This window comes from Callionymus lyra, chromosome 5, assembly GCF_982586985.1.
Source record: "Callionymus lyra chromosome 5, fCalLyr1.hap1.1, whole genome shotgun sequence".
In the NCBI taxonomy this organism is placed as follows: domain Eukaryota; kingdom Metazoa; phylum Chordata; class Actinopteri; order Syngnathiformes; family Callionymidae; genus Callionymus; species Callionymus lyra.
In genome coordinates this window covers 11,060,133-11,087,694 of record NC_141822.1, presented here as the reverse complement: position 1 = coordinate 11,087,694, position 27,562 = coordinate 11,060,133, and the positions used below count along the sequence as shown (strand labels likewise).

At 39.7% G+C, this 27,562-nt stretch overlaps 1 protein-coding gene across 1 annotated transcript in view; it reads right to left on the bottom strand.

Annotated features, from left to right (window-relative positions):
• The window catches only part of LOC148079282 (mediator of RNA polymerase II transcription subunit 13-like), a 121,257-nt gene that overhangs the window by 24,981 nt on the left and 68,714 nt on the right, over window positions 1–27,562 (bottom strand). Inside the window, exons 3-4 of the mRNA XM_087790778.1 lie at window positions 22,022–22,106; window positions 18,299–18,382 (exon numbers count right to left, since the gene is read on the bottom strand). Of these exons, the coding sequence (XP_087646904.1) occupies window positions 18,299–18,382; window positions 22,022–22,106 (169 nt within the window). The remainder of the gene's footprint in view (window positions 1–18,298; window positions 18,383–22,021; window positions 22,107–27,562) is intronic.

The window sequence follows — 27,562 nt, the reverse complement described above, 5'->3', positions numbered from 1 at the left end:
GAGGGAACAGCAGGTGTTCACGGCTCATGCAGACTCTCGTTGACTTCATCATAAACCCTTTTATTTCCTTATGTTTCCATTTAAATCTTGATCTCTGCTATAACATTTCCTTATTATTATTATTACGAGCCCATAATGTTCAGTCAGATAGTTTATGGATTTTAATTTTAATTGATACATTTATATTAAATTAAATTGATTTGTTTCTTTATTGTTTTTTTTTCTTATCACCTTATTTATTTGTTTTATTTACATTTTTAGGTTAGGTTAGGTAGAACATTATTAATGGGAAAAATAGTTTTTTTCCCTATTAGACACAGCTTTACAGACAATTATTCTAAAAAATAAAATTAAGAACAAGAACAAAGGGAATAAAAAGAAAGATCAAGATGACACAATCTAAGTCTAAAGATAAAGAACATAACAAAGACAAATAACAAAGACAAAGGACGTGGAAGAAATATAAATAACCAAATAAAACAAAGTACAACTATAAATTAAGTTTAAAAAAGGTACGAATTAATATATATAAATAAGTATATGGAAGAGGAGCTGTACTAACTGAGGATGATGAGGGATGAATCCAGAAAAGAACATTAATTAAATTAGTATATTATGCGAGGGGATGATAATAATAGTAGCATGTATGTGTATATTTAACGTATTTACATGGATATCTGCTTAGTACATGAACATATATTGTGTTATGTTTTGTAACATAGGAAATACGAGACGAGATAAATTGTCACGAGTGCTTATATATTATGCTTTTTTTATGGAAGTGTGTGTAGAAATATGAGGAAATTTGTGACAAAAGGATTGGAAATTAAAAGAAAAGTATTTTTACTTATTTCTACGTTTTAGAACTTGTGTTTCTTTTTATTTTGATTTCCATTTCTTTCTTTTGTACACATATTGAAATATGTTGTATTAAAACAATTGCTTAATTAATTGATACATAGATATATGTACACATATGTACACATATATACCCTCGAAATGAGCACTTTAGCTTATTCAAATGAGAAAGTCGACATGTCTTATGTTTTATTTATTGGGTGTATTCTTAATATTCTTGGCATGACTGAAAACATTTGGTTTTTTGATAAAAACTCAGTTGTGTGTACGTATGCAGCCAGTCTAAATCTAATAATAATAATACTGGAATAGACAATAATTATGCTCAGGCAGTCATAACAAAGCAACACATTCATGTCTTACAGGCTCTGAATGAAAGAGATCTTTTAGTGTTAAACTAACACTTTAAACTAGAGGTCACTCGAGGATAAAACACACACAATCGTTCCGTTATGAGTCTCACACCAAAGCAAAGAATGTGAAACGAAGCATTCATTAGAATTTATCTTCTGCCTCCTGTTGACAATTCTGTTTATATTGTTATTATTATCTTTTTACGACTCGGTTACGCTGCTCTCCGAGCCCGACAAACGTGTCCCCGGAGGGCGACTCGTAAAATCCTCACACCTGGACGAACCTCTGACTTACAGCATCTGGAGCAGCAGCCAGCGTTTGATGGCCGCGTCCACTCTGATGATATTAAGGATGGAGTATTTACTGTTAATTCCACACACTTGAGATCACGGGCCGTTTTATGGCGGCAATCATTGTGAGTCAGCATCGAGAGGAAGGAAGAAAAAAAAAAAGCATCAAAGTGGAAGCTGCAGGGAGATTGATGCTCTCTGTCCTCTCACAAAGGGCATTTTCCTGCACCGTAAGCGCGAGCGAGTGCGTCCACACCGAGCGTCCTCTGGGACAGTAATGCAGTCAGCAGGCGTGTGCGAGAGAGGACAAAAAAACACACAAAAGCAGCTGTGTTTGTGAAGAATAGACGGAGACGAGTGTTGCTAACAAAAGAATGAGGCGAGAGAACAGAGCAGGCAGCACAACAGAGGGATGTGGAGGAGGAAAAAAAAAGGGGGGATACGGATGAGAGGGAGATGTACAGTACGGAGAGAACGAGAGGTAAATGATGGAGGTGAATAATTCAGTGCTGCAATCGCTGCACGAGTATCGATGAGATCAGAGTTTTAATGAGCGACCACTGAGCAGTTATATGGAGGAATCAATCAGAGGATGACAAGCAGAAGTGCTCATTCATACACACACGTGACCACCAGCACTTCACTGATACAGGACGACTTTACCGACACAAGCAGGACGACTTCACTGACGCTAGCAGGACGACTTCACTGCAGCTAGCAGGACGACTTCACTGACGCTAGCAGGACGACTTCACAGACACTAGCAGGACGACTTCACCGACGCTAGCAGGACGACTTCACTGACGCTAGCAGGACGACTTCACCGGCACTAGCAGGACGACTTCACTGACGCTAGCAGGACGACTTCACCGACGCTAGCAGGACGACTTCACTGACGCTAGCAGGACGACTTCACCGGCACTAGCAGGACGACTTCACTGACGCTAGCAGGACGACTTCACTGACGCTAGCAGGACGACTTCACCGACACTAGCAGGACGACTTCACCGACACTAGCAGGACGACTTCACCGACGCTAGCAGGACGACTTCACTGACGCTAGCAGGACGACTTCACCGACACTAGCAGGACGACTTCACTGACGCTAGCAGGACGACTTCACCGACACTAGCAGGACGACTTCACCGACGCTAGCAGGACGACTTCACCGACATAAGCAGGACGACTTCACCGACACTAGCAGGACGACTTCACCGACATAAGCAGGACGAGTTCACCGACACTAGCAGGACGACTTCACAGACACTAGCAGGACGACTTCATCGACACTAGCAGGACGACTTCACCGACACTAGAAGGACGACGTCACCGACACTAGCAGGACGACTTCACCGACACTAGCAAGACGACTTCACAGACACTAGCAGGACGACTTCACCGACACTAGCAGGACGACTTCACCGACACTAGAAGGACGACGTCACCGACACTAGCAGGACGACTTCACCGACACTAGCAGGACGACTTCACCGACACTAGCAGGACAACTTCACCGACACTAGAAGGACGACGTCACCGACACTAGCAGGACGACTTCACCGAAACTAGCAGGACGACTTCACCGACACTAGAAGGACGACGTCACCGACACTAGCAGGACGACTTCACCGACACTAGCAGGACGACTTCACCGACACTAGCAGGACGACTTCACTGACGCTAGCAGGACGACTTCACCGACACTAGCAGGACGACTTCACAGACACTAGCAGGACGACTTCACCGACACCAGCAGGACGACTTCACGGACACTAGCAGGACGACTTCACGGACGCTAGCAAGACGACTTCACCAACACTAGCAGGACGACTTCACTGACGCTAGCAGGACGACTTCACCGACACTAGCAGGACGACTTCACTGACGCTAGCAGGACGACTTCACTGACGCTAGCAGGACGACTTCACTGACCCTAGCAGGACGACTTCACCGACACTAGCAGGACGACTTCACTGACACTAGCAGGACGACTTCACCGACACTAGCAGGACGACTTCACAGACACTAGCAGGACGACTTCACCGACACCAGCAGGACGACTTCACCGACACGAGCAGGACGACTTCACTGATGCTAGCAGGACGACTTCACTGACGCTAGCAGGACGACTCCACCGACACTAGCAGGACGACTTCACAGACACTAGCAGGATGACTACACCGACACCAGCAGGACGACTTCACCGACACTAGCAGGATGACTTCACAGACACTAGCAGGATGACTTCACCGACACCAGCAGGACGACTTCACCGACACTAGCAGGATGACTTCACCGACACCAGCAGGACGACTTCACAGACACTAGCAGGACGACTTCACCGACACTAGCAGGATGACTTCACCGACACTAGCAGGATGACTTCACCGACACTAGCAGGACGACTTCACCGACACTAGCAGGATGACTTCACCGACACCAGCAGGACGACTTCACTGACGCTAGCAGGACGACTTCACAGACACTAGCAGGACGACTTCACTGACACTAGCAGGACGACTTCACAGACACTAGCAGGACGACTTCACCGACACGAGCAGGATGACTTCACTGACACCAGCAGGACGACTTCACCGACGCTAGCAGGATGACTTCACCGACGCTAGCAGGACGACTTCACCGACACTAGCAGGATGACTTCACCGACACCAGCAGGACGACTTCACCGACACTAGCAGGACGACTTCACCGACACTAGCAGGATGACTTCACCGACACTAGCAGGATGACTTCACCGACACCAGCAGGACGACTTCACAGACACTAGCAGGACGACTTCACCGACACTAGCAGGACGACTTCACCGACACTAGCAGGATGACTTCCCAGACACTAGCAGAACGACTTCACCGACACTAGCAGGATGACTTCACCGACACCAGCAGGACGACTTCACAGACACTAGCTGGATGACTTCACCGACACCAGCAGGACGACTTCACAGACACTAGCAGGACGACTTCACCGACACTAGCAGGACGACTTCACAGACACTAGCAGGACGACTTCACCGACACTAGCAGGACGACTTCACCGACACTAGAAGGACGACTTCACAGACACTAGCAGGACGACTTCACCGACACTAGCAGGATGACTTCACCGACACCAGCAGGACGACTTCACAGACTCTAGCAGGACGACTTCACCGACACTAGCAGGATGACTTCACCGACACCAGCAGGACGACTTCACAGACACTAGCAGGACGACTTCACTGACACTAGCAGGATGACTTCACCGACACTAGCAGGATGACTTCACCGACACTAGCAGGACGACTTCACCGACACTAGCAGGATGACTTCACCGACACCAGCAGGACGACTTCACTGACACTAGCAGGACGACTTCACAGACACTAGCAGGACGACTTCACCGACACGAGCAGGATGACTTCACCGACACCAGCAGGACGACTTCACAGACACTAGCAGGACGACTTCACCGACACTAGCAGCATGACTTCACCGACACTAGCAGGATGACTTCACCGACACTAGCAGGACGACTTCACCGACACTAGCAGGATGACTTCACCGACACCAGCAGGACGACTTCACTGACACTAGCAGGACGACTTCACAGACACTAGCAGGACGACTTCACCGACACGAGCAGGATGACTTCACTGACACCAGCAGGACGACTTCACCGACGCTAGCAGGATGACTTCACCGACACTAGCAGGACGACTTCACCGACACTAGCAGGATGACTTCACCGACACCAGCAGGACGACTTCACCGACACTAGCAGGACGACTTCACCGACACTAGCAGGATGACTTCACCGACACTTGCAGGATGACTTCACCGACACCAGCAGGACGACTTCACAGACACTAGCAGGACGACTTCACCGACACTAGCAGGACGACTTCACCGACACTAGCAGGATGACTTCACAGACACTAGCAGAACGACTTCACCGACACTAGCAGGATGACTTCACCGACACCAGCAGGACGACTTCACAGACACTAGCAGGATGACTTCACCGACACCAGCAGGACGACTTCACAGACACTAGCAGGACGACTTCACCGACACTAGCAGGACGACTTCACAGACACTAGCAGGACGACTTCACCGACACTAGCAGGACGACTTCACCGACACTAGCAGGATGACTTCCCAGACACTAGCAGAACGACTTCACCGACACTAGCAGAACGACTTCACCGACACCAGCAGGACGACTTCACAGACACTAGCAGGATGACTTCACCGACACCAGCAGGACGACTTCACAGACACTAGCAGGACGACTTCACCGACACTAGCAGGACGACTTCACAGACACTAGCAGGACGACTTCACCGACACTAGCAGGACGACTTCACCGACACTAGAAGGACGACTTCACAGACACTAGCAGGACGACTTCACCGACACTAGCAGGATGACTTCACCGACACCAGCAGGACGACTTCACAGACTCTAGCAGGACGACTTCACCGACACTAGCAGGATGACTTCACCGACACCAGCAGGACGACTTCACAGACACTAGCAGGACGACTTCACCGACACTAGCAGGATGACTTGACCGACACTAGCAGGATGACTTCACCGACACTAGCAGGACGACTTCACCGACACTAGCAGGATGACTTCACCGACACCAGCAGGACGACTTCACTGACACTAGCAGGACGACTTCACAGACACTAGCAGGACGACTTCACCGACACGAGCAGGATGACTTCACCGACACCAGCAGGACGACTTCACAGACACTAGCAGGACGACTTCACCGACACTAGCAGGATGACTTCACCGACACTAGCAGGATGACTTCACCGACACTAGCAGGACGACTTCACCGACACTAGCAGGATGACTTCACCGACACTAGCAGGATGACTTCACCGACACTAGCAGGACGACTTCACCGACACTAGCAGGACGACTTCACCGACACTAGCAGGATGACTTCACCGACACCAGCAGGACGACTTCACTGACACTAGCAGGACGACTTCACAGACACTAGCAGGACGACTTCACCGACACGAGCAGGATGACTTCACTGACACCAGCAGGACGACTTCACCGACGCTAGCAGGATGACTTCACCGACACTAGCAGGACGACTTCACCGACACCAGCAGGATGACTTCACCGACACCAGCAGGACGACTTCACCGACACTAGCAGGACGACTTCACCGACACTAGCAGGATGACTTCACCGACACTAGCAGGATGACTTCACCGACACCAGCAGGACGACTTCACAGACACTAGCAGGACGACTTCACCGACACTAGCAGGACGACTTCACCGACACTAGCAGGATGACTTCACAGACACTAGCAGAACGACTTCACCGACACTAGCAGGATGACTTCACCGACACCAGCAGGACGACTTCACAGACACCAGCAGGATGACTTCACCGACACCAGCAGGACGACTTCACAGACACTAGCAGGACGACTTCACCGACACTAGCAGGACGACTTCACAGACACTAGCAGGACGACTTCACCGACACTAGCAGGACGACTTCACCGACACTAGAAGGACGACTTCACAGACACTAGCAGGACGACTTCACCGACACTAGCAGGAAGACTTCACCAACACTAGCAGGACGACTTCACCGACACTAGCAGGACGACTTCACAGACACTAGCAGGACGACTTCACCGACACGAGCAGGATGACTTCACCGACACTAGCAGGACGACTTCACCGACACTAGCAGGATGACTTCACAGACACTAGCAGAACGACTTCACCGACACTAGCAGGATGACTTCACCGACACCAGCAGGACGACTTCACAGACACCAGCAGGATGACTTCACCGACACCAGCAGGACGACTTCACAGACACTAGCAGGACGACTTCACCGACACTAGCAGGACGACTTCACAGACACTAGCAGGACGACTTCACCGACACTAGCAGGACGACTTCACCGACACTAGAAGGACGACTTCACAGACACTAGCAGGACGACTTCACCGACACCAGCAGGATGACTTCACCGACACCAGCAGGATGACTTCACCGACACTAGCAGGATGACTTCACCGACACCAGCAGGACGACTTCACCGACACCAGCAGGACGACTTCACAGACACTAGCAGGACGACTTCACCGACACGAGGAGGAAGACTTCACCGACAATAGCAGGAAGACTTTACCAACACTAGCAGGACGACTTCACCGACACTAGCAGGACGACTTCACAGACACCAGCAGGACGACTTCACCAACACTAGCAGGACGACTTCACCGACACCAGCAGGATGACTTCACCGATACTATCAGGAAGACTTTACCAACACTAGCAGGACGACCGACGACTTGAGGTCTGTGGATCAGAATCTACTGATGGTTCCTGAACACGGTTCAGGACCAGAGGAGAGAAATCCTTCCAGACTGTTGCTCTTAAGCTTTGGAACGATCTTCCTCTGTGTTTGATGATCTACTGACTCCTTCAAGAAACATCTTAAGACACTTTTATTTGTTCAGGCTTTCTCTTATTTCCTTGGGGCTGCTGTGTTTGTCTCTATGTTATCTTGACCTTTCAAAGCATATATTTTAACTGTGTATTGTTTTGTTGTGTAAGCGCTTTGTGACCCTGGTCTTTAAAGGCGATTTACAAATAAAAATGACTTACTTACTTAAATAGAAACGCCCCAAAAGACTAGTTGACCTACAAAGTCTGAAATAGACTTTTATAAAACATTCTGAAATATTATCCCAAAGACTTGGAGCAGCAACAGTCAGTAAAAGACCCGGTCAAGTCTAAGATGGACTTAAAGTTACAGAAAACCAGATATAGTAATAATTAAAAAATATAGCAAAGCCCGAATTGACTTATATATATACCTATACTCAAAATCACTTGAAAACCTAAAGTACAATTATTGAATCCAGAGGGTGATCAAAGTTGTGTTTATAAACAATACATTAATCTAACACATTGTACGACTAATCTATCAGCAAAAAAGAAATCTGTACAACAAAATTATTATCTGTAATTGTTGTGTATAAATGATGTACAAAATACAATGTAACATCTCTCTAGTAGCTTAAAAACCAACAAGAGGTTGCCTAGGTTTTTTTTAAGTTAAGTCAGAACATTCCTCAAAATGTGGAAATTATAAACAATGCAAGAAAAACAAAAAGAAAACAAAAGCATTCTGGGGTAAATTGTGGATAATTGACTCTCAAGGTTAGTTTTCCAAATAAAAGTATATACTGTAGTGATCACCAGTTGCGACTAGTTTGCTGGGCGGCAAAGCATCATGGAAGGATGGGAGCTCAAATGCAATTTTGCCTTGTATTTCAGTAAAGACTGACTTCGCTTCTTGTCTGGACTAAAGACTTTACACAAGATTACACTAATTAACTAAAAACGTATTTATTTTACTTTATTGTGTTAGCATCACAGCTACGTTAGCCTGAGGCTAATCAAACGTGAAGCTAAAGAGTCATGACAATCGTACGTCTCTGAGATTGAGGGGAAACTTCTTCATCTTTAAAAAGTCAGCAACAGGATCTCCATTTACGCACAACACGCATCATCTACACTCGTTCAGTACACACAAACCTACACAACGTGGTCGTCTTGCCCGACGTGATGCTAAAGTCGAAGTCGTGGGGACGAGAAATAGGAGACGATCACAGATTACAGCGGAGAGCAGAACTAAAGAGCCGAAGAATTGGATCTAACAAATCCACTCATCACATGAAGTGACATACGTACGTGTGTGGATGTAAAGCTGAGGCAGGTGCGGCTATTAGGGAACATGGGGGCGCTGTAGTCAGCTTGATGTATTATTCAGCTGCCCCTGGTGAGCAGCGTTAGCTCAGGGTTGCGCTCGCGAATCTCTTGCTCAAACACTGCTTCAGTTATTAATACGACTCCACAGAGGAAGAGGTTCAACGCCGGAGACGAACAGTGACAGGAAGACATGCAGCGTATCAATAGATGATCAACTCGTCTCTATTTCTTCCTTCACTTCTCAGGAGAGCGACACTACGGTAAGCAGTGAGGGACATGAATGTAAGGAATGGTTTTAATCAATTACTGTTTTTCCAGTAACTTTAAATTGTAAAATTTTCGGACTCTTTAATTTTTATTTTGGTCGAAAAGTTTCTTCTACTCTTGAAACTCTTTTACAGTTGTATACGTAATAACTTTTACATTGACTTTTTTTTCTTTCAAGAGAAAACTTCAGATCAAACAGTTGTTTTTTATCTCAACAAACTTTTATGAAAACATTGTAAAAGTAAAACTTTTTTTTGGTTTGCATTTTCTATCTTGATTTCTTTTCTTCATTTTGTGAACGCTTCTAATTGATCAACATTCAATATTGTCAAAAATATAAGCTTTTTATTAAAATATAATTTCTAAACATAACTTCCTACGATGTCATGTCTGATTTTTGTTTTGTCACTTTTTTGTTTATCCTTCCCGAGTTTCACGGCGCCTGTTGCTCTGGCGCCAGATTATAATCGTCATGCGTTTTTTCCCCACCCAACATGTTTTGTGCTTTGAGTTTCCTGTGTGTAATGGACACTTTTTCTTTTATTGAACTATTGTGACTAAACTTTTTTGGATTCTTTACGTTATTGTCAGTTGTTTTTCATCTGACGATTATAATCTGGCGCCTGTTGCTGCAGATGAGGTGGCTTTAAGCTCTGCAGCCGAGGTGGTGATTGCATGACGAGCTGCAGCTGCCGTCAGAGCAACAGGCGCCGTGGAACTCGGGGAGGATAAACAAAAAAGTTTCAAAATAGAATCAGACATGACATACCTTTGATTTAGTTTGTCATGCAATCACCACCTCGGCAGCAGAGCATAAAGCCACCTCCCCTGCAGCAACAGGCGCCAGATTATAATCGTCTGATGAAAAATAACCCAAATAACTGACAATAACGGAAAGAATCCAAAAATGTTTAATCACAATAGTTCAATAAAAGAAAAAGTGACGATTACGCACAGGAAACTCAAAGCACACCACATGTTGGGCGGAGAAAAAAAACATGGTTATTATCTGGCGCCAGAGCAACAGGTGCCGTGGAACTCGGCAAGGATAAACAAAAAAGTTTAAAAATAGAATCAGACATGACATACCTTTGATTTAGTGTGTCTGTTTATTTCACAATTTTCTTCATTTATTGATTAAGTGAAGGTTTTTATCTTTTTAATTTTTGTTTATATTTTAGTCCCTCAAAATTATTTCCCTGACTTTCTCTTACTTCATGATTTCTTCCTCATTATTTATTGTATTTTTTTTAAGTATGCATATATATATAAAGTGTATTTGTGTTATTGTAACAGTGTAATCCCACATTCATGTAGAGTTTTGTTGTCTTCATTTTGACATCAAACATTTTTTTATTCCACTTCATTAGTTGCTTATGGTTTTGAGCTTTTTTTTGTGACAATCCAGAGTTTATTTGATCTTAAATCTTAGATGTTCACGACTAGATCTGTGCACAAACGCTTTAACAACACACCTGTGATCCGTCAGTCGTAACACAACACCAGTGTGTTCGCGGCGCTAACGTCTCACGTCTGTCATCGTCGGAGAAGAGAAAACATCTACAGAGACCATGAGGAGCAACATCTCCCGGGAAACTCGACACAACAATTAGAGACTATTTAGCGCTGATGAATAAAAGTGAGTCAATTCTCCTCAGACGTGTGAGTCGGAGCAGCAGCTGCAGTCAGAGGAGAATATTTCTCAAGAATCTGTCGAGTGAACAATGTTTCCCTGAGAATGAATCCGTTCACATTGTTATGATGTGAACGTTCTGCTTCTCTAGTGCTGAACACAACATTGGTCATTTAGACACCAGTGTGAAAACTGTATTATGTGAAGGCTGAGAGTTATTTTAGTGAAAAGAGTCACAAGAAAAAACAACCAACAGGACAATAAATGCTGCAGGAGTCCAATTGCAACACAAAAATGAACAAATTAATATTAATTAAAAAAACAACAAATTAATATTAATTAAAAAAACAACAAATTATTGTATTTTATTAACACAAAATATAAAGCGGAAAAGGTTGATAAAACTAAAATATGATTTTAAAGTAAAAAAAACGGATAATAATTTTAAAATATCTTCTTTGCCTTCTGCTTCTTTGTCTTCCGTTTCTTCGTCTTTTTCTACTTCTTCTACGTCGTCTTTTTCTTCGTCTTCTTCTTCTTTGTCTTCGTCTTCTTCTGTTTGTTCTTCGTCTTCTTCTGTTTTTTCGTAGTCTTCATCTTCATCGTCTTCCACTTCTTAGTATTCTTCTTCTTCATCGTCTGTTTCTTCGTCTTTGTCGTCTTCTTCTTCTTCGTCGTCTTCAATTTCTTAGTCTTCTTCGTCGTCTTCCACTCCTTAGTCTTCTTCTACTGCTTCTGTTTGTTCTTCATCTTCTTCTTCTGTTTTTTCGTCGTCTTATTAGTCTTCTCCTTCTTTGTTGCCTTCCACTTCTTACTCTTCTTCTTTTGTTTTTTTCGTCATCTTCTTCTTCTTCATTGTCTTCCACTTCTTAGTCTTCTTCCTTTTCGTCTTCTTCTACTTCTTCTGTTTTTTCGTTGTTTTCTTCTTCATCTTCCACTTCTTCTTCTTCTGTTTTTTCTTCGTCTTCTTTTTCTTCTTCGCCTTCTTTGTCGTCTTCCACTTCTTAGTCTTCTTCTTCTTCTGTTTTTTTTCTTCGTCTTCTTCCGCAAATTACACCCAAAGATTATATGAAGAAATCTTTAACAGAAAATATTTTAATTATTTTACCGTATACGGTTTTAAAATCAACATATGTTTCAATACAAAGTACCTGTATAAACACAAGTGCCGTAAATTAAATTGGTCTAAAATATTGAAAAATCATACAAATATATTGTTTATAGAAAATATTTTAATAATATTAATTTACCCTTTTTCCACTTATGTTTCATTATAAAAATAAAATAAACAAAACCTCAATAGATAACCATAAATATATGACAAATCATCCCAAAAAAAATGTTCCCTTATTTCAATTTTCTTTTTTTAATTCCACATATATTTAATTATACAATAAAAATTTACAAAAATTCAATAAGTTTTCCACAATAGATTGTGTAGAGAACATACTTATATTTATCATATTTTAATTTCTCTTATATTTTATTACAAAATTAAAATAAACAATTAAAAATATTATTAACAGAACATATTTCACTCTTTTTATATCCAGATATGTTTTGTTTTAAATAAAATACGTTTTTCTAAACTATGGGTTTTTCTTCAGATCGTTTTGATCGATTTAATGTTAGAATCCTCAGCGAGCGACTGAACCCGCGAAGCCAGATTTAGTAAACAGCGGCGCCGACAAAAAAGCAAAGAGAGAAGATTTTCGTAGAGACTCTGTGACCTTGTGGTGAAGCGTACGCCAAATGTCTGGTTGCCACGGAGACGGCGAACGTCTTGGCGCTCCCCGGAGAGCGGTCGTTAGACACTTCCTCGTGAAGGACGATCGCTGTTCGTCGGGACATGTGCAGGTGATTAATAATTGAAGGTTGCGAGTTCAAATCCCCGTCTCTGAATTTAAAAACACTTTTTTCTTGATCTTTCTAAAAAAACAATTTACTCATCATTTAATCGTACGAGAAGAAGATCCTTTGAGCGAAGGAACGATAGAGCGTCGATCTGAGGATCTAACGGATCTAATACTCTTCAAATGTATCAGTGGAACCAGAATATTGCACTAAATTATATTTATTTATCGATCATTGTATTGTCACTATTATTTATTATGTTTGTATTGACGTTATTATTATTGTATTACTTTGAAATAAATATGTGTATAGTTACATGTGTACTGTGTGTTTAAATATGTGTATTTAACCTTGATGTGAACTGAGGTGATGGATCAAATTTCACCAAAGTGGGAAGAAACAAGGTCGTCATAAATCAATCAATCAATCAATCAAAAACGTCGATAAATAAAAATGATTGACATGTGAAATGAGCTGAATATAAAGTCATGTGGTGTGTCCCAAAATAGCACACTTCTGCACTTGCACTATATATTTTGTGTACACAAGGGCGCTCACGCCGAGCAGTGTGCGAAAATGTAGTGCGCTATGCACACTCGAAAAGCCAAGTATGGATCGATGGACACTTTCCACCCTCAATGGCCGCCATCTTGGTGATGACGCTACGTCTAGAGCTACGTCGCTAAACCAAAGATACGTCACCATATTTAAAATGGCGGCGAACGACGAAATACTCATTTTACCGCAAAACAACACAACAACAGTAGTAACAAAATGAAAGACACAACTTAATTACTTGTCAAGTGTCGTAGATAGAGTTCCGGTTGCAATCAGCGTTAAAAAGTATTAGAAGAAGAAGCTGTTGAGTCATTTCCTGTAAGTGTGTGGCAGTAGTATTTGATTTGAGAGAGTACTACACTGTTGACATGTGTGCTTTGTGCAAATATGTCGCTCATGTCAGGTCTCTGTCAACATCCTGGCTTCTGGGGAGAAGAATATCTAGGGTTCTTTACTTTGGCCGCTGCCCCCACGACCTGCCCTCAGATGAACCGTTGATTATATGACATATCTGCACTTTCATTTTCAACACATTCTTACACAATTGTTTACACACATAGTTCTACTATATCAGTATAACTACATTTATTTAAGTTTTTATTTTTTTAATTTAATAATTAAATTAAAAAAACGATATTTTCAGAAATAACATTTTTTTTTAAACACATGGAATTTAATATTCTTATTCCAATTTTCACAAAATATTTTTAATTCAAAGTTGATTTTTTTTATTTGTAACCCAATAAATCTAACTTGGTCTTGTGGTACCAACATTTTTTAAGTAGTGCATTTGAAAGGCTATGAAATAAAACATATTGAATTAAGATAATGTGTTGAATTACTGGAATTAAAATATAAAACTATTCAATTTTTTTACTCAAATTTAAAAAAGATTCACTTTGAGTTTTCGAAAATAGAAATATTGGAATTTAATTATTAAAATAAATGAAATAATGCATTTATTTTGCAAACTTTCAACCTTTTAAATTGAACAATTGAATATTCTGATGGCACTGACTTAATTCAATCTTAAAACCTTCATGTTCACATTAACGTCTAAAATTTCTTGCACATGAATTATGATCATAACGCTCTTCATTTCTAGTTTGAACCGGTCGTTTACATTTCTCAGCAGCTACAACTGTGCGTTCCCATGGGAGAGTGGAGTGTTCATCGCTGGATAACAGAAACACGTCGTCGAAAACCCTTCATTATCCATAATCCTCTCGTTCACAGGGAGTTTTAGGGTTGGTTCAACAAAAAGCGAGTGTGTCCCATTGTTGGAGTGCAGCGCGCTAATGAAAGACACACACTCTAATACATCCATTCAGCCGTCTATAGTGATGATTAATTTAGGACCCCCCACCTTCTCCCACTCCCCTCACACACCCTCTGATGCAACCCATCGCCAACCCGAGCAGACACAAAGAAGGAAGGAAGGAGCTTCTTTTCCACCAGGAACATGACGGGAGTTAATAGCAGGGGATGATGATACAGAGTGAGGTTTACAGTGAAGCGCCCCCTGCTGGAGACGGAGGTGCGTCAGGAGAAAACAAAGGCTCTGACACCGCAGGGGGTCGTCTCCATCAAGACTTCCAGGACCGGTAATGGAGCGGCGGCCACTTTGGCCCGTTTAGAGCCAAACAAAAAAAAAGAAAAACCACAAAAAGAGATTCAACATCAGCCATGATTTGTTTGCGTGTGAGGAAGATATTTCTCCGTCGCTTCCCTCTCAGGATGTTCAATAATTCAAAGACAGAAGAAGTCGGGATCTGCTCAGCAGGAGGGGGTTGAGGGGGGGGCAACATATTCATAGAGAGCTGTCAGAGCGGAGTCGACGTACATGATGTACAAACGAGACGCACACACACACACACACACACACACACACACACACACACACACACACCGTCATCATCATCACCATCATCTCCATACTAAACAGATGTCTGTCGCAACACAACACGCCCGCAGACACACTTCTAATGCTGCTCCTGTTTAGATTTACATTCAGATCGCACTGGTTTTTCAAAACTCAGATATTGTTGTGAGTCTCTTGCACACACACACACTGTCAACTTAACCTTGACCCCTCGCAGAGTGCCGACCTTTGATAGTGTTTACGAGGGCAGAATATTAAATGTTGTAAAAGTATCTAAGAAACGAGAGTGTTAATGTTTGATCTACCAGCGACAGAAGAATCTGTATTTAAAATGTATTTAAATCCAAATTCTTCTGCATGAATTAGTCCATTGTGTAACAACACAACGATGTTTCAGACAAGGGTGGGGGGGCAGCCAATCAGAGGAGCTGTACTATATTGTAGCGTTTTAAACTGAAGAGACAGTTTGTAAAAACTTTATTTGATACCTGATAAACGTCAAAACACAGACTCGTTGTCCTCAGTAATATACATAATTGTGTTAATAATTATAATTATATTGTTGCCATTGTTATTTATTATGATTTTATCATTAATTTTCTATGGTATTACAGTTTTTCTTATTCGTTTTACATGTTTATTGTATGTATTAATATAAAGTGTAAATATGTTTTAACCTTTTTTGGAACTGTGGTCACAACTCATGTCCCAAAAGTGTGAAGAAAAAAGGTCATCGGAAATCAATCAATCAATCAATCATTTAATCAATCAACAACTGATAAATAAACAAAAGGAATATTTTTTCTCTCTTCAGCACTGGTCTTAATCTTACTTTTCATCCACCTGAGGCCCCCAGGAGGATGTTTTGGGGCCCTCTAATCAGTCTCTAAGTTTAGTACAAGACTCATCTTCGTAAGTATATACTTAATATAAGATCAGTCTTAAATATTGATTGACAACAATGGTTGAAATTTTAAAAATCTTAATATAAAGTCAGTGAGTGAATCTCTGTTTGATAACCGTCTACAGAAACTACCGCTACAGAGGAGGGTCGGGGGGGCAGCGAGATCAGAGGAGCTGTAATATATTGTAGCGACCCAGACTGACGCGATGGTCTACAGTTTTTACAACTTTATTTAATAACCGATGGATGCCAAAACACGCTGTTGTCTTCTCCCTTTAACCCGTGAACTAACACACACTTTGGTTTTCAGTCAGTCAGTCTCGCGACACCTTCACTGATGTGTAAAAATCCTTAAACTTAAAACTGAAAATAACCGTAAAACTCAATGTTACAATATGGATCCCTGATCGCTTTCGCTATTATAAGGTTGTGTTGTTTCACATGATTATCTGGTACAATTAACCAGCAAGAGTACCTTTGGCAACATCAACTATACTCAAGTGTACTATGAGGATACTTACTTTATTCTAAACTAAAATTGAAGTAGTATACTTAAAGTTTACAATTGATATAGTGATATGTACTTAAACATATATGAAGGTATGTACCTTTATATATATATTTCAAGGTATATGGTCTTCAAGGACAGAAAACTTATTTTTATTTAGGGCAACTGTATTGTTTTGATCCAGAAGAAAACAGTGCAAAGGATTATGGGAGAGAGTGAGTGAGTGATGGGTGGCAGAAAACAGACCTTTATGTTCTTATATATATAACTATATAAATAAAAATTACTTACTTCTTGTTAGATACAATTATCGAACAGTAGTGAATCGAAGCTGCAAATCAGCAAAAACACTTGAGAAACATGACAGTGTCCTTGTCTGTCTGGCCTTCCAGGCTCAATGGATCTATTGTGAGTCTGGAAAATATGTCATGAACTTATAAAAGCCTGAATCTACTGGTGACATAAGGTGCTTACGGCATATGAGTCCTGCCGTACTTGATGTGGCACAATATACTGTGGTATATTGAAGTTTATTTAACCCATTGACTGTACTTTAATATATATATATATATATATATTTCCATTAAAACCCTTCATAAGTACTAGAAGCATATACAAAGAATACTTGTATACAAATGGCACTCTCAAAGGAAAAAAACAGTAAGAGCAAGCAATACTGGTAGTTTAGAAATGAGTAGTGTTGGGTTGGTGAGGTCTCATGATACAGCATCAGTGGTTTAATGCTGTATCATGATTCCGTGGTTTTATTTTGAAAGACCACTAGATGGCGCTCTCAGTTTCAAAACGGTGCCACGTTTCATTAAATTAATATATCAGCAGAATATCATACTACAGAGAGTGCCATCTAGTGGCCTTTTAAAAGTAAGACACTGCATCATGACACCGTGACATTAGTATACTTGAAGTATACTCCTCTATGTTTACCTAGTACACTAGTAGTATAGGGATGTGTATACTTGAAAGTATACTTTTGTAAAGTTAAAATATTCCAATTTAATCCCAAGAAGAATGAAATAGTATAATATTAGTAAACTAGAAGTACATCTACCTTAGTATATCTATACTAATACTTAAATATAATTGATATATAACTTCAGTACAACTTGTAGGTAATCTGTGAGAATTTGTTTCTTTTGGATTCTGGTAGAAAAAAAAAAAAACGTTAAATCCGGACATTCATCTTTTGTTTAGTTTATGCTTTGTGTGATGTAAACTCTAACTGCGGGACATCATCTTCAAAATATTTACAGATCCAGATGGAGATTCCTGGATTCATAAAAAGGTACAGCAGTCAGCAGAACCGTGGGAAGAAGGTGGAGAGAAAGAGAGAGAGAGAGAGAGAGAGACAGAGAGAGAGAGAGAGAGAGAGAGAGAGAGAGAGAGAGACGGACACTCACCTGTTGCCAGAGATCTTCTCCTCCAGTTCATGAGGCTTAAAGAACCATTTCCCGAGTCGCACGAAGCCTTTATCCATCAGACATCTGTGGAGGTTGAACAGAAGAAGAAGCCATGAGGTTTAATCACAGCCTGACACTACAGGCATGTTATTAAGTTAAACACGCCGACGCTATCTGCCGACACATCCAGTTAGCAAACAAAAAGGGCTTTAAATGTTGGCTATTCATCCGCGGTGTGGATTCTAATCACGACTTCTGATCCCAGCAATGATCACACGCAGGAAGAGAAAAACCTTCCGTCTAATCGGCTTCCCCTCTCGAACTCACGCTCGGAATCATCTCCGCTTTCATCGCTTCATTGCGATCAAAAGAAGCCGCTCAGTCGCCTCCCTCGGTGTTTGGCGTCCGCTCACCTCGTCTCACCTCACTTGAACCGCCGAACACAACTTTGACTCTCCTCTCTCTGTGTGTGTCGGCGCCAGAGGCTTCCCAGCTGGGTGTTCTGACCCGGGGTCAGCAGACCAACAGTTATTTTATGGATTGGTCTTCGCTCAGCCGGGCTCTGCTCTCCCGCCGCCGTGTTGTCTTTAGACGGCCACAGGTGCAGACCTGGTCTACCGGTCGGTCTCGTGAGCCTCTGACTCCTGACTACACAAACACCGCAGACGCACAACCGAGGCTCAAAGTTTGCTGCCAAATATGAGAGGTCGCTGCTCCTCGACACCTTCAGAGGATTGATTGATGTTCCTTAAGAAGGGATTTCAATGATTTCTTCACGGAAGAACTGGGAAAAGGGATGAAAATAACTAATTAAAACATTATACGTTTTTATTAAAAGACCCGTAGTCCTATAGTGTGAGTGTATCAGTCTGGAACTAAAGTTTTAGTGTCACAATATTAGAATTTTAGGGATTTTAATGCACTTGCAAAAAGCTAATGTTGTAAATGAGATATTTCATGAATCGATTTTATTGTGAAAATAAAGCTTTTTAAGTCTCTAGACTCTAGTTCCCCAAATAATTGATACCCAAATTAAATACATTACATTTAATCTAATTTTAAATCTCAGTTCAAAAACTCGTTCTACTCGTCTGCTGTCCGGATCTTAACATTAGTTAAATGTAATGTGTTTTATTGTATTCATTATTATTCATTTATATGATATTTTATGGTAATGTCTCTTGTTTTATTTCAATGTATTTCATTTTATTCATTATTATTCATTTATATGATATTTTAATGTATTTTACTTTATTTTATTTTATTAATTACTACTAAATTCTATGCCATTTTATGGTAATGTATCTTGTTTTACTTTAATCGATTTTATTTTATTAAATATTATTAATTTATATTATATTTTATGGTAATGTTTCTTGTTTTATTTTAATGTATTTTTTTTTAAAGATTATTATAAATGTATATGCCATTTTATGGTAATGTCGCTTGTTTTTATTTTAATGTATTTTACTTTATTTTATTTTAATAATTATTACTAATGAATATGCCATTATAAGGTAATGTCTATTGTTTTATTTTATTATATTAAACTATTTTAATGTCATTGGTATTATTTTGTCTTATTTCATTTTATTTCAATGAAAGATTCTGAACACATTACTAATGAATAACATGTTATTAACTAAATGTTTTATCATTTCCTTGTTTAAAATACACTCTTGATATTGAACTACAAGTTTATTAACCAGTTACACTTATACACTAGCTTTTACAATTACACTGTTTATTTTAGTTGCATCAAAGGCAGCGGATAGCATTAATTAAATCAAAATGTCTTCAGCAGGTAAATTTAATTCATTGGGTAATTTTGGTTTAAAAAGAAACAACAACAACGTCAGAAAATGAACTAGACGTAGATCGAGAAACTGTGAAGGAGCAACAAAAAAAGAAGAAGAAAAGGAAGCGAGACAACAATTATAACTTAAAGAACAACAAGGATAAGAAAAAGAAGACACTCGAATAAAATAAAAATCTAGAATGAAAATAAGAACAAGAAAAAAAACAGTAATAGCACAAACATGAAGATCACATCAAGAAAAGTAAAAAAAAAAGGATGAAGAAGAATAGCCTGAAAGGGAAAAAGGTAGAAGCAAGAAAAAGAAAATAAATAAAAAAAATAGAAGAAAAAATGGAAAATACCTATAAAAATGAGAAGTAGGGAAATAAATAAAAACAAGAAAAATGAAAATGTGCAACAAACGAGAAAAGGAAGTGTGAATAAAAAGAACAAGGAGAACAACAGGAAAAGGAGAACAGGCAGATCATTGATGAGGTTATTGATCTTTAACAGCATTTTATAACTATTTGAACATGTGTTTGTTCCTGCTCCGAGCAGAAGAGGTCGTGAATTAAAAAAAGAGGTGGAGAGTCTTTTGTTGCAGTAGCAGAGCTAAAGGAGAGTCAAGGTAATGGGAAGGTTAATTCCTTCTGCCCCCTGCGAGGATCACTGAGGCTGAACTTAGTGGAGCTGGAATATGTGCTGCTTCATTTAGCAGACGCCTGCCGGAGCCGCGGCCACTTGAGGAAATGATTCAGTGCCGGGACCGTGGCTTCTTTCAGGTGGCACCACGGAGAGTGACGGAAGACCACCATCAGCACATTTCCCTCCTTTTGTCTGAGAAAACTGTCACCGTTCGCCGATTTATATCCCCGGACATGAACTTCTACTGAAAATATTCAGTGGTGAAATGTCCTCGGTTCTGAATAATTCTGAGTCAAACATTGAGTCATTTTTAAAGATCCGACTTCTAAACTAGTTTAACCACCAAACTTCTGACTCAAAACATGGACAGTGATGTCACTTCCTGTCAACGTACGACTTCACAATGAATTTTAAAAAAGGAAACGGTTAAAAAAGAATATTTCAACTAGTGAAACGGTTGAATTCCATTTAAACCACACAATTAAAATGCATTTATTCGAAAGTATAATTGAAGTTAAAACATTAAAATCATAATAAACAAGTGGGCTGCATGAATTTAAATTAAACATAATAATGAATAAATTAATGAGTTATTCATGTTCATTCAAGTTGTATTCAGTTACAATAGAGGGCGTTTTTACACAGAACAATTAAGAACTGGTTATAGTTTAACTACTTTACTATTAGTCTAGTTTAACATAACATTAAGAATTGTTTTAGGACTTAAACTAGTCTTTTTTTACTCTGTTTTAATTTTTCCGTTTGAGTCTATTTAAACAAAACATGATGCCTTTATATTCCTTGTATGTTTATTCTCAAGTGTCTTTGTGCGTCCCAAAAAAGCACTAAATAAATATGATAATAATAATTATTATTATTATTAAAAAATGATTTGTCCCTGGACATGACCTGCTTCTGTTTTACAGTTAAAACAACTTATATGAAATTTTCTTATCATCTTAGATTATTTTTTACAATTTACATTTCATAATAAAAGTGAAGCAAACGTTATTTATATAAACATTTTTGCTGTCTGGATCATGAACAATAAATATATTTAATTTAATTTAATTTAATTACATCTAATTATCTTTTCTTTTCTTAATTTAATTAACCTTAACTTAATTAAATTAAACCATTTATTTCACTTTAATATCCAAGTCTTAATTTATTATATTTTAATCATCTTTTTTATGGTTTTACTCTATTCTATACCATCAACCCTGTGTTCTCAATATGTCTGTGTGTGTTGTTTAAACTCTTGTCAGGGCGACACTTACCTCTCCAACAAGTTGTGCACAGCCTTGAACAGCAGCGTCCGGCACTCGTACGACAGCCCGCACTCCCACAGTCCTTCCTCGGCCACTGAAAGAACAGAAACACATGGTGTCAGCAGTTTCTTGTTGTCATTGGCACTTTAAGATCTCGGTAACGGTCGAGGCCCGGGGGCCAAAGTCATCTTATGCGGCCCACCGGACGCCTGGTTGAAAATCATGTCGATATTATGACCTCTAAAAATGCCAGGGTTTAAGATAAGATAAGAAAAATGAGATGCCCCTGGTATCCTTGAGTTTCTCAGTCAGCTAAACAATAAATATAATGCTTTGCCGCCCAGCCAACCAATTACAGCAGATCACATTTGACAAAATCGACGTAGATTTAACGACAGCATTGTAGCAATCGGTCGTCACTAAATAGAGCAGTGTATGGAAAGGCATCATGGGAGTTCACGGACCGCAAACGTGCCTCTTGAATTCCAACCACGCTCGACTTTTTGGATCTGACTGGCAAAAATTGAGACGCGAGTGTGTCTTGTGTGCGTTTAGACAAGTGCGTGTGTCCACAGAGGGTGCTTGGCAGTGCAACTGTCAGTTTGGCTGCAGCGACAGTCAAACCCCCGTGCAGTTGTCAACCCCAGTTAGCTGCAAGAGTGAAGGCGTGTGTGTGCGTGTGTGTGTGTGTGTGTGTGTGTGTGTGTGTGTGTGTGCGTGTGTGGAGGCTCGCACACAAACACACTCTCAGGTTGTTGACGAGACATTCAGTCCCAGCGAAGTCAATTTGAAAACAGAACATTTTTCTTAAACACACGTTTGTTTATTTATCACAAGTAAATACTTATTGTAAGTAAGTAAGTAATTTTTATTTGTATAGCGCTTTTCCAGACCAGGGTCACAAAGCACTTAAACAATCAAAACAATATTCAATAAAGTATATACTTTAAAGGTCAAGATAAAACTGATAACACACAACACAACATTGTGGTAAACATCTTCATATAGAAGTATGTCAGTGTCATCGGAATATTTAATGGTTAAATTTAACATTTCAAATGTGGAATATACATATATTATTTTTGAATTTTTTATGTTTTGATTTATGTTTGATTTAATTGAATTCAATATTTTTTATATTGAAAGCTTGAATTTGTTTTTTTATAATTAAAAAATAAATTCAATTTCATATTAAATAAAAAAAATATAAATGGAGTTTCATATTCACATTCCAATAAAGTCATTTTTTCAATATTTATTGATTGATTGTGTTTTAATTATTATAATAGTTCCAATAGTCATTAACCAAAAGAGAACCGAACTACTTGAACTTTCAGCCAATCATCAATTATATCAACATGTTTCATGTTGAATTTAAAAAGCAACACGTTAAAAAAAACCTATTGAATTTAGTAAAAATATTTTGAATAATTGAAATCAGAATATCAAACTCTATTTGTAAAAAAAAATCTTTATTTATTTTGCAAATATTAATTTCTAATTAAATTATTTGAAATAAAACGAAAAAAATGTTTTACCAATGAGTTTAATTTTTCCTAAAATTATAATAAAATAAAAAAAATTAAATAAAACCATTTAATATTCTACGATACTTTATTTTTGGGACGAACCATGAACGAAGGTTCTCTCTGACCTGATCTGACTTAATTTCTAACCAGTGAATCTCCAGCTAGTGAAGCTCCATCATGACATGTCAGTTTGCGTGCGCGTGTCATGCGTTTCAGACAATGATCGCTGAGAGAACACTCTCACATGCCTCCACACACACACACACACACAAACACGCGTGCGCGCGCTCTCGCACACGCGCGCAGCAGCAGCCGGCGAACAGTGTTTCTCTTTGTTCTCGCCGTATATACCTGCAGGGCTGCTGGAGCGACTGGAGGATTGTGGGTGTTGTGTTTGCTTATAGGGTGGTGGAGAAACACGCAGCAACACACAAACACACACAAACACACACACACAGATGGGCGCCCCCCCCCACCTCAGTTCAGTGTTGATATTTCCCATCTTGTTTTTATCTTCTTCATACCAGAGTGAATGAAATTTCCTTACTCGCCAGAATAACCCTGTAACCATGGAAACGCTGGCGGTGAGAACATGGCGCCCTGGCATTCAATTTCAACACTGCCCCCCCTCCCGCCCCCCTTCCTCCGTGATGCCCCTCACCCTCCTCCCTCTGTTCTTCGCCCCCCCCTCCTCATTTACTCCCGCTTCAGGGCTCAGACAGGAAGCTGGAGCAAGAGATGAGCAGAATGCCAAGTCTCCGGAAAAAATCCAGCTCATTAGCTCTCGACTGTCTCCGTATCTCCGTTGACTCCCCGTCCCCTCCAATCCAAACACCTCACCCCTCCACCACCCCGCCCCCCTCAAAGACGCCTCTCACAGCAGGTCCTGACCCCCGTTAATCGCCCCGAAACTGTGTCACTGGCTGCTCGGTCAGACGGCGACACCCCCAAAAAATCCACAAAACTGAGAAAGAAGTGCCTGAAACAAGTGGACTGAGGTGAACTTCCTCTACACACTGACTTCAGCAGAAGAAGATGAAACACTCACTGCATAGTGGGGCGCCGTCTGATGACATCATCAACATGCGCCGGCGCAAATACGACGAGATCATGGAAATATTAGCGAGAGAAATATTGACATTTTGAGTGTTAGAAAATAAAGTTTGGCGATACATCGAAGTATTCTATTAAACAATGCATACATACATATATATACATATATATATGTCTATCGCCATATATGTATATATATTGAAATGTTACAGCAACGTATTGATTTTCTTTATTTAGTAAAAAATTGTGTTATTTCATGTTTTTGCGTGTAAAATTATATTTTTATTAGTTACCAAAGTTAATTTATGTTCTATAGTTCAACGATACCATATGTTGTCAGATAATGTGATACTGTAGCCCACAAGGATATATGTGTAGTATTGTCGAGTACTTGATTCTGGTTTTGTAGTATTTACAGACCACATGACTCTTGATGAAGTTGTAACTGCTTTCATTTGTTTTGAAACTAAAATATGTTCAAACAGCAGCTGTAAAAGCTGCTGGAGTCGACTGTATCCTCTCGTCCTCAGTCATCATCGTTGTTTTATTGTTTCTTTAGTTTTGTAGGACTTAAAGACTGCTTCCATATAGCAGCAAGAAGTTTAAATGAAACTCAAAAATGAACAAACGCCATGGAAAATGCAGGAAAATAAATAAATAAAAATAAATGCACACAGTATATACATATATATCATGCTATATCTTGAAATATAAACAATAAAAAGGTCTGTCTTGGTGCTTAGTTCTGTTTTGCTTTTGCTTATTTTGTGTGTTATTTTATTTCATATTACTCATATATTATTATGTACTAACACCAACAAAAAAATCATATGTTGTGTTTACAATGACAATAAAAGTTTCTGATTCCGATTTGAGTAAAAGAACTACTAATATAATACTATTTACTATACTATACATCTTTTTTTTTATTTTAATGAATAGAATTGAATATCGTATCAGTATCCTGAAAAAAACATTGCGATATATTGGTGTATTGATATTTTCTTATTAAGTGTTCTAAGGTATCTGGCATATTATGGGAGTTGCTAACATAGTAAAGCTAAGTTGCTACAACGCTAACACATTTTAAATGCAAATATGACATTTAAATAGCTTCAGAAGAAGAAAATAGCTGATGCTTGAAGTAAGAAAAAAAAAAGACACAATGAAGGTCAAGTAGAGTCAAGAGTCGACCTCAAACATCCGCACACAGTACAAGAAGCTTGTGTACTATTAAAGTTAAACACGTGCTCGCGCTCACCTGAAGTGCAAACACGGCTCTAGTGAAAGTCTTTTACGACAGCTATAGAAGTATCACTCAGTGTTAATGTGCGACGCTTTAGGAAGTCATCAAGCGAGTGAAAAAACTGTGCGTTCGTACAACAACAATCAGCACGAGTGTAAAACGAGTCTGCTGAGCAAACAGTGGGATAAAAACACAAACAGCCTGATCCTCTCGCAAACATTGGAAACGAGCGTGAAAAACAACAATTGGGAGACTTTTAATCTGCGATATCCCGTCGGGAACGCCGAGAAACATCGCAGGCCTCGGTGTTTAAAGCCGAGCCGGAGAGAAGCGGCGTGTTTGGAGTATTTCCCGGCGTGGTAATCAGAGGAGGAAACACTCGGCCCTGGGGAGACCTGTAAACGTACAGCTGAGTGCGACGCAGCTTCAGAGCGTCGCGATCATTCGTCATCAGGGCCTCGGATCCTGGATGTTATCAACCGCGCTGGAGATTAAATTAGCCGGAGCTGTCGTGTCTGCGGCGTCTGACGAAGAGCTGCGTCTTATAGCGAACGTAAACAAGAGAAGGTGCGAGTGAACACGTCTACAAACATGCATTATTTACACTTGTTTCTTTCATTATTTGTTACTTTCTATATTCTAGTTTCTAGTTTTTCGCAGACTTCCGAAATGATTTAATAAACATGTATTACCTACTTGATAGAACTCTTTGAATTATTTATTTTATATTGTTTTATAATGTGTTTTACACAAACACCATCAAACACTGTGAGATTCACAATTAATAATGTTAAATTATTAAGTAAGTAAGTACTTTTATTTGTATAGCGCTTTTCCAGACCAGGGTCACAAAGCGCTAAAACAATCAAAACAATATTCAATAAAGTATATACTTTAAAGGTCAAGATAAAACTGATAAGACAACAGGAGTTCCAGAAAATCAAGGAAAAGCCTAGTGGTAATTATATTAAATTCTAATAAATATAAATCACATGTTTATTTATTAGCATCTTGTTCTGTTGAAGTATCAATATATTTGGTTATATTATTTGGTCTATTGTATTAATAAAACCTCAATAAAACATTGTATTGTTGCATGTATTTTAATTTTATTTTTTTAAATGTATTATTAAATTTCAAACTCGTATAATTTTAATTAGCTAATTTTTAATTTCTAATCATTAGGCATATCATTTTACTTTTTACAGATATCAACATATATATAATTATATTTAACTGCTTGTATAGATTATTATGTAACTTATTATATATCTTATTATGAAGCATATAGATTGTTTTTTAGAAGAAGTTACACATGTTAGCAGTGGCATTACTATTACATGTAGCTGAAACGCTAAATTAGCAATAGGCAACACAAACAGCTGTTCCAGGTTTAGCTTAAGCTAATGTGCTAAAGTCACAAAGTATAGCTAACAGGGAAAAATGATATACAAGTTAAAACTTTACCAGGAATAAACTAATCTTGTTGAATTGCCTCAAAATTCTCTTATTAAGCTAAACATAGACTTAATCTTTTATTCACGTATTGCAGTAATTTAACACAATCCTTTCATGCTAAGCTAGTAGAAATGCTACTTTGTTGGTTCAAAAGAACCAAAAAGCTCATGTCAAATGTTGAAGCAGCTAAAATGCTAATCTGCTGCTAACGTGGGTAAATTAGCTTTAGCTTCAATTGTAAACATTAGAACAATCAACAAACAT